The sequence below is a fragment of the Rhinopithecus roxellana genome, chromosome 5 (assembly GCF_007565055.1).
Source record: "Rhinopithecus roxellana isolate Shanxi Qingling chromosome 5, ASM756505v1, whole genome shotgun sequence".
Lineage (NCBI taxonomy): Eukaryota > Metazoa > Chordata > Mammalia > Primates > Cercopithecidae > Rhinopithecus > Rhinopithecus roxellana.
This window is the reverse complement of record NC_044553.1, coordinates 88,226,294-88,239,372: the sequence shown is the minus strand read 5'-3', so window position 1 is coordinate 88,239,372 and position 13,079 is coordinate 88,226,294. Positions and strand designations below refer to the sequence as shown.

The 13,079-nt window shown below is 50.6% G+C and overlaps 1 protein-coding gene across 2 annotated transcripts in view; it reads right to left on the bottom strand.

The window, feature by feature from the left end:
• Positions 1-13,079, bottom strand: part of SPTB (spectrin beta, erythrocytic) — a 137,648-nt gene that overhangs the window by 48,311 nt on the left and 76,258 nt on the right. For both annotated transcript variants that reach the window (XM_010383706.2, XM_010383705.2), the window contains 11 exons: positions 11,415-11,566; positions 9,752-9,925; positions 8,711-8,802; positions 8,238-8,318; positions 7,772-7,887; positions 7,244-7,356; positions 6,234-6,421; positions 4,215-4,332; positions 2,745-2,903; positions 1,229-1,531; positions 358-508 (listed from right to left, as the gene is read on the bottom strand). In XM_010383706.2, coding sequence (XP_010382008.1) covers positions 358-508; positions 1,229-1,531; positions 2,745-2,903; positions 4,215-4,332; positions 6,234-6,421; positions 7,244-7,356; positions 7,772-7,887; positions 8,238-8,318; positions 8,711-8,802; positions 9,752-9,925; positions 11,415-11,566 — 1,647 coding nt within the window. The remainder of the gene's footprint in view (positions 1-357; positions 509-1,228; positions 1,532-2,744; positions 2,904-4,214; positions 4,333-6,233; positions 6,422-7,243; positions 7,357-7,771; positions 7,888-8,237; positions 8,319-8,710; positions 8,803-9,751; positions 9,926-11,414; positions 11,567-13,079) is intronic.

Genomic DNA, 13,079 nt, shown 5'->3' with positions numbered 1-13,079 from the left:
CATAAAATTATTTTTTAAATTAATTTAAAAAATTTTCAAGGTCATTCTTGAAAGAGGCAATGAGGTCTCTTATTTAAAACAAGAATCTGGAAACCTAAATTGTCTCAGCCATGACTTGAACTAGCAAGGAGAATGAAGGACAGATGATGGCTCCTTGGTGATTATAGGTTATTGAAGCAGTTGTCGGCTCTCTAGAGAGTCTGACTGTCCCTCAAGCTTCTTTCTCGGACCATTACTTGACGAAAGAAACAGAACTTTAAAGTTGGTTCCAGGAGATTTATCCAAGTTGGGGTGTTAGGCCAGAGGATGAGGCTCTGGCATCGGAAGCCTTAACAGGGGAGACAGACTTGGTCTCACCTTTCCCCTCAGTGAACTTCAGGGTGGCTGCAGTGATGGCCTTCACTTTGTCCCCTTGGATGGCAATGTCAGCTTCCATCAACTTGTGCTTCTGTAGCAGGTCTTCAACCTCCAACAAGTGCTTCCCAAACTCGGCAGACAAGAGGTGAACCTGGCAAAGAGAACAGCAGAAGGGAAATGAGGAGAAACGAAGAGACCTACACATTAGGAGAAGAGACCCCCTGCAAAGGGCATGTCCCTAGTGTCTGAGCAAGGGTGAGCCTAATGCAGCCAGAAAAGGGCTGCTGTTGATGATGGAAGAAGCTCCAGAGGGGGAGTGCCTACTGGGGATGCCCATCAGCATCATCCATGGAACATCTTACAGATGCTCAAGGCCCACACTCATCTACTGCATCGGTCTCAGGGTTGGGTCCTGGCCATGTGTATTTTCACAAAGCTCCAGGGGCAGTCTGATGTGTGTTCTCAGCTGAGACTCACTATGGCAGAGAGAGAGGAGAGGTTGCCCTTACGCTGGGAGGTCTGGATTCTAACCAGAGTCAAATTGTAATGACTAAGAGCCTGATTCTCCAGATTCCTGATTAATGTATGTCTCTTCAAGGCCCTGCAGGTTGGCACCGGTGCTGCCACAAACCCAAGATTTCTCGATCACCAGGGTACCATGGACCTGGGCTGGTATCACCTGCTGGAGCAGAGTGGACCAAGAGGCACAGAGACAAGTGCAGCTAGACACTCTGCTGCCTCAGTTTCTCTATTTTGACTCAGATATATGACTGGCTGGGACGTGTCCAAGGAAGCCTATGCTAACTGCAGGGCCCCTGAGACCCAATGTGAGTGCTGCAGGGCATGGTAGGAGGTGGCCCCCAGGGCCCACCTTGATCTCGTCCATCCAGTCAATGCTGTGCAGCATGTCCTGGAAGAGCTTCTGCAGTGCCAGGGTGGTCTCAAGCCTCTGGCGCCGGGACTGCAGCAGCTCCTGCAGGTAGCTCCACAGGCGCAGGATATTGTCCTTGCGGGCCGTGATGCGCTTCTGGTCATGGTAGTTCTCCTTCTCCAGCTCCTGAGCCAGGTCCTCCAGGGCTCTCACCCGCTCCTCATAGGCAGCCGTGTCAGTCTCGATGGCCTCGTGCTTCTTCTTGGCAGCCTCCACAGCTGCCAGGTCATACCCGAAGTTATCCTGCCCCATGGGAGAAAAACAGGCAGCTCAGTCAGACACCCTGGGGCTCATCCCCAAATGCAGGGAAAGGGCGGGTCCCTTCAGAACCAGTGTTAGATGGGAAAGCACATTCCCAAGAACTCCGCCTTCCTTTCGCAGCTGTCTTATCAGACCCAAATTCCAAAAAGTCATGTCTTACAAGAGCCTCTAAGAGAAGTTCATGTTTTTTTTTTTTTTAGATGGAGTTTCACTCTTGTTTGCCCAGGATGGAGTGCAATGGCACGATCACAGCTCACCGCAACCTCCACCTCCCAGGTTCAAGCGATTCTCCCGCCCCAGCCTCCTTAGTAGCTGGGATTACAGGCATGTACCACCACGCCCGGCCAATTTTGTATTTTTAGTAGAGACAGGGTTTCTCCATGTTGGTCAGGCTGGTCTCGAACTCCTGACCTCAGGTGATCTGCCCGCCTCCGCCTCCCAATGTGCTGGGATTACAGGCGTGAGCCACCGCGCCCGGCGAGAAGTTCGTGATTTCACTCCCTGTGCTACCCATGTGGGAGATGCAGCCTGTGTGTTACTAATGGAGCCCCTTGGTGGCCTGCTGGCACTCCCCACCCTGCCTTGAGTGGACCTGTTGGATTTGGGGCAGGAAGGGGCTGCTTCTCACTCAGAAACCATGCACCAGCAAACAGATGGTTTATTCACACGCTCTCTGGGGTGCGCATACTCTCTCCAGTGCTCTCAGAATACTCGTTGCCCCTTTTTGGAAAGAATCTAATTTGATTCCAAGTTTTAAGTGAGAGAGAACAGATGCTCTGATGAAGAATCAGCCCTGGGGTCCATTCTTTGCTAGAATTATGTCACAGCACCAGAGGCCAGAGTCCAAAAGGCATGCCCGACACAGACAAGGTGCAGTCTGTGATTTTACCATATCCCCCGAGAACCACGATTTAACATCAACTCAAACCCCAGCTGTAGTTGACGCTACAAGCCCACAAAAGACAACTTCAGCAGCCAGTTCTAGACTCCAAGGCTCTTTCCTAAAAATGAGATTTAATAAATCCTGGAGAGTTCCTCCCCAGATGCAAATCTTGATCCACCGGATCATGGGGGAGCTGGGATGCAAGCCACAAGGAGAGGCTGTGAGAAGCCAGCTTGGACTCCAGCCCAGCCAAGAGCTGGGGGCTCTGAAGAATGTCCCCTCTCCTGTCACCCAAAGCATGTCCCTCATTACCTGGGCCACGAGGCGCTGGTTTTCATTGAGCCAGGTCTCTCTCATTGCAGCCTTCCGGTCAAAGCGCCGGGCCAGTTGCTCTAGCTTCTCCTGCCGAATGAGCTCATTTCTCAGGGCCAGCTCCCGCTGATACTCAGCTTCCTCCAGGCTTTCCCAGGCCTGCACAAAGGGTGGAATGAGAATTCTTGGGGTATAGGAGAAACGCCTCAGTTTGGGGGCTCCACCTCTTTCACCCAACACTGGGTGATTTCTGGAATCGAGGTACAACCTGATGCTCTTGGGTGACATGGTAACAGATTAAAGATCACTAAAAGCCTTTTGGCTTTCATGTCTGGACCCATGAAAGATTCAGAGGGCACTGCTCATGAGTCTCACTTCCCTCTTCCCCTAAACCTTTCTCAGACTCTTGGCCCAAAATAATGTTTCTCACTTCTCTGAATGCTCAGTAAGTTCTTTTTTTTTTTGAGACGGAGTCTCACTCTGTTGCCCAGGCTGGAGTGCAGTGGCACAGTCTCGACTCTCCACAAGCTCTGCCTCCTGGGTTCACACCATTCTCCTGCCTCAGCCTCCTGAGTAGCTGGGACTACAGGTGCCCGCCACCATGCCTGGCTAATTTTTTTGTATTTTTAGTAGAGACGGGGTTTCACCATGTTAGCCAGGATGGTCTCGAGCTCCTGACCTCGTGATCCGCCTGCTTCAGCTTCCAAAAGTGCTGGGATTACAGGCTTAAGCCACCGTGCCCAGCTATGCTCAGTAAGTTCTTATTGACTAATGGCTACCTCCGTTCAATATGAAGTGCCAGGTGGTGGTAAGCCTCCAAGCCTCTGAAATGTCGTAGGCATTTTCCTTTGGTTATAAGTAGTTAATATTCCATCTTCAAAGACAAACTCAAGGTTCTTGAGTTTGTTCTATCAAGGATAGGCTGTAAAACTGACTCCAAAAGAAAATGGACTAGGAGGCTGGGTGTGGCGGCTCACATGTGTAATCTCAGCACTTTGGGAGGCCAAGATAGGAGGATTGTTTGAGCTCAGTTCAAAACCAGCCTAGGCAACATCGCCAGATTCTGTCTCTATAAAAAGTACAAAATTTAGCCAGGTGTGGTGGTGCACGCCTGTAGTCCCACCTACTGAGGCTGAGGTGGGAGCTTCACTTGAGCCCGGGAGGGTGAGGCTGCAGTGAGCTGTGATTGTGCCACTGCACTGCCACCTGGGTGGAAGAGTGAGACCCTGTCTCCAAAAAAAAAGGACTCAGGGACTCAGGGCATCTGAACAGGGGGATTAAAGGAAGGTGGGGGAGTAGAGTCTGACCCCTCAGAACCAGGTTCAGATAACTCCCCCAAATAGTCAACATGTGGATTAATAACACCAAATAAAGTGGCGTGGTTTAATCTGGTCCAACGACCATTCACTGTGTCCTTATCAGGAATTCAATCAATCCACCATCAATGCATAATGGAAAATGCTGTGGTACCCTGTTGATGTCAGACACTAGTTTCCCATCGTGGGGTGTGTACACTTTCTGATTGTTGGCTCTCATCCGGGACTGGATGGTAAAAAGTAGAACTTCCAGATTCCCCTTCTCTTGAAACCTGTCAAGAAAACAGAGATAGGAAGACTGGCATCTCATATCTCATGGCCAAATTTTTTTTGCTGAAGTCAATACGGAACTGTGGCATCTTGAAACTTAGATAGCAAAGCATATTTCCCTTAAAAACACAGAAAAACTAAAGAGAATCTATAGGTCTGCTTACCTGTTAAAACATCTATCCTTCTCACCAACTAAGATCTAATAGGGGTTTGGGTCTTTACAATATAAACCAAAGAAAACACAATGGCCACCATAGCATTTATCATTTGCTTCTACATGGGAAGCTGAGGTAGTCTGGTAATTCCTGTAAATATCAAGTTTTACTGATCAATTAAAAAAAAAAAACAAAAACCCTTCTCTGTTCTGCAAGTGATGAGGGCTTCTTATTAGCTCTCTGGTCAGTTTCTTATTGAGTGAGTCAATCAAACCCCAGAAGCAGCATTTTCCGTGGGAGAGCATACTACACTGAAAACAGCTTTCACCCAGGTCCTAATGAGCCAGATCTCCTGGCAAGTCCTACAGGCCAGATGCTTCCCAGAAGGCAGGAAAGGCTGGGCTCTGAGACGATTATAGGTGTAGAAGACAAGAATTGGTAGCAGGATTACTGTCTAGCATGTGGGGTACAGGCTGCAGGTATCAGGTACTTCCACATTTCTGCATGGACCCAAGTGTCCCCCCATTTCTGCATCCTTGACCTGGCAGTCAAGGATCAGCTATATGCAATGTCCCCACCCTGAGCCCAGTCTAATGGATCTCAGTGCTCACAGGCACTTAAGAGAACTATGGCCATGAAGCACTGTCTACACAGCCAAGAGATAACACCCCTGTGTGCAGTGACTGGTAGACTCATAGGGGATGCTAACTGTATTGGATTTAGGGCTTCAGAAATGGGTTGGTGTCAGACCAGAAACCAGATACTTGTTAATAGTATATCCTAGAGTCAGCATTTCACCTTTCCCCATTTCAGAGTCATGAATGGAGAGTGTGGGGGGTGGGGGGAATAGCAGAGCAGAAGGTACCACCAGTGAGCTAGAAGCCTGTTTCAGATGAGCTGGACAAGCTAATGGCAGATAAGCCGGAACGCCCTGTGTGTATGTGTGCATGTTTGTGTGTGTGTGCATGTGCACATGCGTGGTTGTATATATGTATGTGCGTTTGCACATGTGGTTGTGTGTGCATATGTACATGCATGGGTGCATAGTTGTGTGTGCACGCACAAATGCATGTATAGTTATGTGTATGTGTATGAGTGCACGGTTGTGTGTGTATGGTTGTGTGTGCATACATGTTCATGGGTGCACAGTTGTGTGTATGGATGGTTGTGTGTACGCAGGTATGCATGTGTGTGCACGGTTGTTTGAAGCACCTGTGTGTAAGCATATGCACACAGGCTCTGCACGCACTAGGGTAGGGCAGAGGTCCTGAGAAGCAGGCTAAGTGCTCTGTTGCTGAGCAGTGACAGATGGGAGAGGAAAAGAAGAATGAACTTGATGATTCATAAGACCCTGTACAGAGAGCTCAGGGGCTGAGAGCACAGAGGTCATCTCATCAGAAAACAGGCCCACAGCTCAGTGGCAGACCAGAGAGGAGCTTTTCAGCCTGGATTATTCAAAGAGACTCAGAAGCCTATGATTTCCTTCCCGCTCCTCCTCAGGGATCTGGGAGGAACCACTGTCTTTGGTTCTGAGTCGAGGTTTCTCATCAATGCTGGTTTCCTCTAAGCTGGTGGCTTGGGAGGAGAGTGGTGAAGAGGGGCACGAGGCAGGGGACACATGTGCAGCTCTCTAATCTTGAGCGTGTGCCTGGTAGATGCACTTCATAAGGCCCAGAACCTGGCTCTATCTTTTGGTGGTCAGTTTCCCAGCCACTGAGGACCACCCTCCCATGTTCCAAGGCCCTTACTTGGGCGGCTTCTCCACAGTGCGGTAGGTGCTGAAGGCCTGCAGCTGCTGCTGGACGCCCGTCAGTGAGTTGGCAAACTTGCGGCTGTTCAGAACAGTGATGGTCTGCTCGATCCAGGTGAGCAGGTCCGAGGCTAGCCCGCTGTACTTTTCAATCATCTTCTCAGTCTCAATGGCATGGTCAATAACCTAAGGAATCACCTTCTTACTTATTCTCATCAGAAGGGCAAAGCCACCATTGAGGATACCAATGAGGACCACAATCAAGGTGCCCTGAAATGGGGCTCCCACCTCCTAAGCCCCGGAGTGCTCTAGGCTGGGTTTGTTCCCTGGGCCCAAGACTGTTGGTAGAGCGGCAGGAGTGGACGGGAAGTGGGCGAAGCCCTCATCTTGCCAATCGGCAGTGAGCTGGCCTGTGAGGGATTGGGAGCAGCTCCCCTCCCCAGTGCTAGAGAAGATTGGTAAGCTTGCTGTGCCAGGATGTCAGCCACTTAGGGGCCAGAGTTTTGTTTATTTTTAAATGTTCATGAGGAGTCAAGGGCTGCCAGCCATTGTCTTTACTAAACACGAGGCACAGAGATGAATGAGAAATGGTACCTATCCTTCAGGAGCTAAGAATCTATCTAGCAGAGGAAAGGAATCTAGCATGAGGGTCTCTCCCAATGGGTGTGTTTCTGGTATACTGTGGGTGCCTAAGAGGTCGGCAATCACAATAAACAAACCACATAAAAGCCTGGAGGGTTCCTGTGGGGATGTTCATGAGACATGCGTCTCAGGTGGACCAGGTGGACGCCAGGCACAGAGCAGCCGCCTGTGGTACCTTTCAGGACAGACCATCAACCTGCTTTGGAATTCAGCTCAGGAGCCAGTGCTGCCAAGGGCAGCTTTAGAGGAAGTTAGGGGGTAGGGGAGCTGCACTCTTCATCCTTTCTTAGATTGGAAAGGGGGCCACTCTGTCTGGATCTGGCAAACAGGGGAAGCGTGACACTTTGGTTCCAAAACAGCTTGTACCTTGCCGACACGCTTGCCCTCCACTGCCAGCACCTTCATCTTGGAGAAGTAGTGGTAAAACGCCACCACATAGGTGATGATGGATTTCTCATCAGGGTTTTCCGTAAAGACATCTGTTAGGGAAAAGGGTGTACTCTCAGGACCAAACTGGAAGCCAGGAAAGTCAGGCTCAGAGGATTTATCCCCCATTCCTCCAGCATGAAGTTCAGCTACAGGCACAAAGTGACAACCAACAGAGCAAGAATGGAAGAATGTGATGAAATCCATTTTAGAACCACAAATTACAAAAGAAGAAAAGAAGAAAGATCCAAAGTCCATCTCCAAACAGACCAGGCAGGCATGGGAACCAGCATGGAGCAGAGAAGCAGGCCCAGAGCAGAGCCTGGCCCGGCCACTGCCCCTCACTGTGCCCACAGCTTGCCCAGCACCTGGGCCGGCCTACAGAAGTCCTGCGGCTGAGCTCCTCTAGCACAGTGAGTGCATCCCTCATTGCTGCAGCAAAGGCTGGCAGGGGTGGGTGTGGCTCACCTTCGGGGTCGAGGAGCGGGATGATGCCCAGCTGGCGCTCAGCCACATCAAATGCGTGCTCCAGGTTGTGCCGGGCATTGGAGTCCTTCAGCTTATCGAAGTCGATCAGGTCAGGCCTGGGGACAAAGCTGGACTGTGAAAAGGGAGTGGCCACAGCATCCCCACTAGCAGGGCAGCCCTAGCATGAAGCAGACACTGTGCAGAGGCAGGGGGTTTGTCGGGAAGAGGAGTGAAAGGAGGAGACGGGAGCAGGAGAGGGGGCAGGTGTGAGCCTCGGCACATGAGGGAAGTGGGTGGCAGACATGCTGGGATTTAAGGAAAGTGGGGGTGCTATGGGGTGCTGAAGGGGAGAGGAGAAGGAACAGCGGAGGTCACATTTCTGTGACTCCATGTTAAATGCAATGTGTCCAGATATTCCCAGGGAGGCTGTCTCAGTCAGTCCCCATGGCTGTCCCTTCCCTCTTACCGGTGCTTGTGTATCAGGGCATTAAAGGCCAAGCCATCCTTCCAGCTGGAGGTAAAGTTGGTGACATTGACATGAGGGTAGCTGCATCCAAGAGAAACAGTAAGAGCTAAGAATTAGATTTTCTGTAGTCCCAAACAAGTGTACAAACTGAGGGCCAATATACCAGGAAAGAAATGGAACTGTCCTTTCTTGAGCCAGGTCACCAAGAGGGGGCAGCAGCTAAGCCACACACAGAGGCTCCCCCATCAGATGTGAACACCACACAGACCCCCCAGTCTGCCTGCAGGTAACTTTGGAAAAGAATCCTGTATTCTAGGCCTCAAAGAATCAGGTCAGGACAGACTTTGCATCAATTACAGGCAGGCAGCTGTAGTTCTGGGTGATGAGGTCTAGTGTCCCTCTGGGGATGGCAGTGCTTGTGGGGAGCAAGGGGCTGGTGGGGGACGTGCTGACAGCTGGTTCCCAAGGCATACCCTGCCGTCTTCATCTGACACCACAACAGCAGCGCATCCTTGGCTGAGCGTGTTTCACGACCTTCATGACTTGGGACAACAATATCCTGAATCTGAGGGTAGGAGAACAAGAGGGATTTGACGAGAATTCGCATCTGGATCTGTGCCTTCCTGCTGTCCCTGGGAGGCTCCCTCCCTTGTCCCTCTGCTGTAGCTGCCAGCCCCGCAGCAACACCACACCCTGAGGCCCTGGGCCCCAGCGGCCTGTTTCCCTGCCTCAGTCAGCCAAAATGGCACAGGGACAAGACAGCTGTAATTGGATAACTCTAATAGAATTTGGAGAATCAGTGACGAGATGCCCCGATTCCTTCTCTGGACATGCAATGCCCCTTGAGGCTGTGGAACAACATGAATGCTGGTGAGTACTGTACTTTCATTAGCAGCTCCTCTTGCCTTTCCATTCTCCCCAACTCTGCTGCTATTGTTGTTCAATTTTACACATCCATGGAGAGTGAGATCGGACATCCAGGACCACTTGGTTGAGGTCTTTAGTCTGCGAGTTGTATGCTGTCTTCTTTCTCCTGCCCTCACCTCTTGGGCAAGGTTCTTTCTGTCCCCCTGTTTTCCTCCCCTTCCCCTTTCTAAATTTCCTTACAAATTATCTGGACTTTGAATTTCAGGGTGAGAAGAGAAAAGTTTCTAACTGGAAAATATACACACGGATCCTCTATACAATTTTTGCAATTTCTGAATCTAATTATTTCAAAAACCAAGAAGTTACATATGTAGGGGAAGGAGGCTAAAAAGCTAATCTTCCAGCCAGATATCAACCCAGCTACCAATTAACTTCTATCTTCTCCCTGAAAAGACTATACTACTGAGTGAGCAGCTCCGCCTGAGCTTCAGTGATTTGGGGTGATACAAGCACTGTCCCACATGGAAGATTTACAGACTCCCAGAATGTGCACTAACATCCCCACTCTGTTCACCATTTTAGAAGATTCCCAGGCCCTGTGCAGCCTTGAGGGCTCCCTCGACTTCCTCTGCCCCCCAGGAACCTACCTGGAAGCGGAGGATGATGGTCCAGATGAGGCCCAGGACCAGGCGGTGGTTGCCGTCTACAACGTCGTGGGAGCCCATGTTCTCCAGGTGCACACGCTGCTCCTTGAGGAACTGGAGAGCCTTGTCCACGTTCTCCAGGCAGTGGATGCGCATCTTCCCCTTGGTGGGCTTTGGCTGGGAGACAGCAGTGGCCCCCGTGGGCATGGAGGAACTGCAGTCATCCCAGAGGCCGCAGCCTAGACCAGCTCTTGTCATAAGCACCCACCGTCCACCCTCTTGGCCAAACTCCAAGTCCTATGGTCATTCATTGACACTATTCAGTGCTTTCCTTTCAGCAAAGCTCAGAGATTCCCTCCAACAAGCACCCAGAGATGGGTAACCAGGCTGCATCAGTGCCCTTCTAGGGCTGAACAAAGCCCTCTGAGTGGGCGAAAAATGGCATTTGCATAAGATAACATAACATATGGTTAACTGATCACTTACTATGTGCCAGGCACAGCTCTAAGAACTGCTTACTGCCAGTCAGTGTTAAGAGTGACTTTTAGCTTGGTGATTGATAATGGGTTCATCCCTGCCAATCAACCTTCTCCTCTCCCCTGATGATAACTGCCTCATCTGATGGGTTCCCCATGGTAACTCTCTCTAGTGGAATTTCTTTTTTTTTTTTTTTTTTTTTTTTTTTTTGAGACGGAGTCTCGCTCTGTCGCCCAGGCTGGAGTGCAGTGGCCGGATCTCAGCTCACTGCAAGCTCCGCCTCCCGGGTTTACGCCATTCTCCTGCCTCAGCCTCCCGAGCAGCTGGACTACAGGCGCCCGCCACCTCGCCCGGCTAGTTTTCTGTATTTTTTTTAGTAGAGACGGGGTTTCACCGTGTTAGCCAGGATGGTCTCGATCTCCTGAGCTCGTGATCCGCCCGTCTCGGCCTCCCAAAGTGCTGGGATTACAGGCTTGAGCCACCGCGCCCGGCCATCTAGTGGAATTTCAATGCAGGGTGAGAGACAGAACTTCAGCATGGAGTTGAAAAGGCAACATTTCATTCAAGCCTTTTCATTCAGACTCTGAGGATCTCAGAATAACTTCATCAGGTACAGGTATCATTGCCCTCATTTTACACATGGGGGAAATGGAGGAAAAGAGGGTCCTGCCTGATAGGCCCAAGGACACAAAGCTTACACTGTGCTGAGCAAAACATAAACCTTCATCTACTTCTCCTTTGGGGTTAACAGTATTGCTGGCGGGTTACAACTGAGACAGCCTCTAATAAATTTCCACTTGCAAGGGTGGTAAAACACACAGCAAAATGGCTTCCACACTTTCCTCTTGGTTCCAAGAGAGACACATCTTAGCCCAATGGGGAGACTGAGGGCCAGGCCATCACAGGCCAGCTACAGATGCCCAGAGCCCAGTGTGAAAGTCAGGAGCTCTGCATGGCTTCTGGGAGAAGCATGAAGGGGTGGGAGTGGTCAGAGGAGGCAAGAAGTTCTGAGGAGAATTCAGAGAACCCAGTCAGCCATGTGGATGCTTCCCATTCTAAGTATTAGAGCCTCCCAAAGGAGCAGAGAGAAAACTGGGAAGGCCATGAGAACTTGAGATGCCCTCAAACCATGGCTTTGCTGAAGAGGGGCCGATGGCAGCAGCCCCGAGGCCCACGGAAGGGACTTTACCAGCATCTCTCCAGAGAGCACCTCCAGCAGCTTGATGAGCATGCGCCCATCCCGCAGGTCCTTGTAGAGATCGGTGATGCGGCAGGACACTCGAGCCAGGTGCGAGTTCACCCATTTCGTGAAGGTCTTTTTCTGAACAACTTCCCGCTCATCTAGGTGGAGAGAAGAACCTTGGTGAGGTGCCTGAGGTTGGCAGGGTCCATGTGACATGGGACCAAGGGGTTTTACCTTAAGCCCAGGGTACCCCCATGCTTGCCAGAGGAGGTCGATGTATTCATTCCACTCCCTTCCTGGGAGCATTTGTCACCAAGATGTAGCAATACCAGCCTACATGCCACCAGAACAGAGGCAATAAGGAGATCACTCCCACTGCCATTATATTCTATGCACAGTGTCAGGACACTCCTAATTCAGCATCTGTTTCCCTGTATCAGTCAGACTACTCTGTACTGTTGTGCCATTGAATTCAGATTTCAATGCCAGGATTACCCATCCACCCATCAAACATTCCCTCTGCCTAGAATGCTCTCTCTGAGCCCCTCCACTCCGCCCCACCTCCTTCACTTAACACTAATTCATCCTTTAAGAGCTGGTGTAAATGGCACTTGGGTTGGGTCTCTCCCTCCTGTGCCCTGCTCCCTGCATTTACATTTCCTCCTCTCTCCTGGATGCTCCCTGAGCCCAGGGAAATCTGTCTTGGTCACCTGTCTGTCTCCAGTGTCTGGAACCTGGCACACCATCAGTACTCCATAGCTGTATTGTGGCTGTCTGTATAAACATTGATTCTGTTCCTATTATGTGGCAGCACTGTGCTAGGCCTGAGGACACACAGAGGTAAAACTAATTTTCTGCCCTCAAGGAGTTCCTGGTAGGGGGAGGAAAATGATGAGCAAGGGAACAGGATATGTAGAATGTGTGATTCATGTGGGGGTAAGGATAGTGAAGGTTTGGGCTGAGGGCTGTCCGTGGCATTATGCTGTCTTTCTCACCCCTGGGAAGGTGACATGACATCCCCACCCTAAATCAGCATCAGCCCAAGCCAAGCCCCAGGCCCATGCTGTACCAGATCAGGTGGGGTACTTCTTAATGCCTCTGTACAAATAATGCTGGTGGTCTGTCCAAGTTAGGCATGAGCATTACCTGGGGAAGCTCGGACAAGATGCTGGAGAGAGGACAGAAGACTGGGATGGCACAAAATAAAGGGAAAAGGATAGGGAAGGAGAGAGGGAGAAAAAAAAGAAAAGTAGCAGAAAAGAAGAAAAACAAGTAAGATAGAATTGAAGGTGAGAAGAGAGGAGGGAGCCCTCTCTGGATTTATGAACAGTTTGGTGGCCATTGGCTTCTGGGCACTTAGGTTTGAAGATTCAGGGCAGGAGGTGACTTGACAGTGAGGCTGGGCCTGGAGGTTGTGGAGGATCCCTGGGGAGGGTACATGGCTGGGTGGGGGAGATCACAGCCAGGACACACCTGGAGTGGCCTAGCCAGGAGCGGTGTCCGCGTGGTAGAAGCAGGCTGTGAGCTCGACTGAGCCTCAACCGTGAAAGGGCTGGCTTTTTAAATTATTAAATATCTGATTCAACAATAACAAAAAGAGGAGCTCAGCCAGTTCTGCCTCAAGGGTAGAATCCTGGCAGTTCCTGAGGCTTGCTGCATCAGATGCCTTCC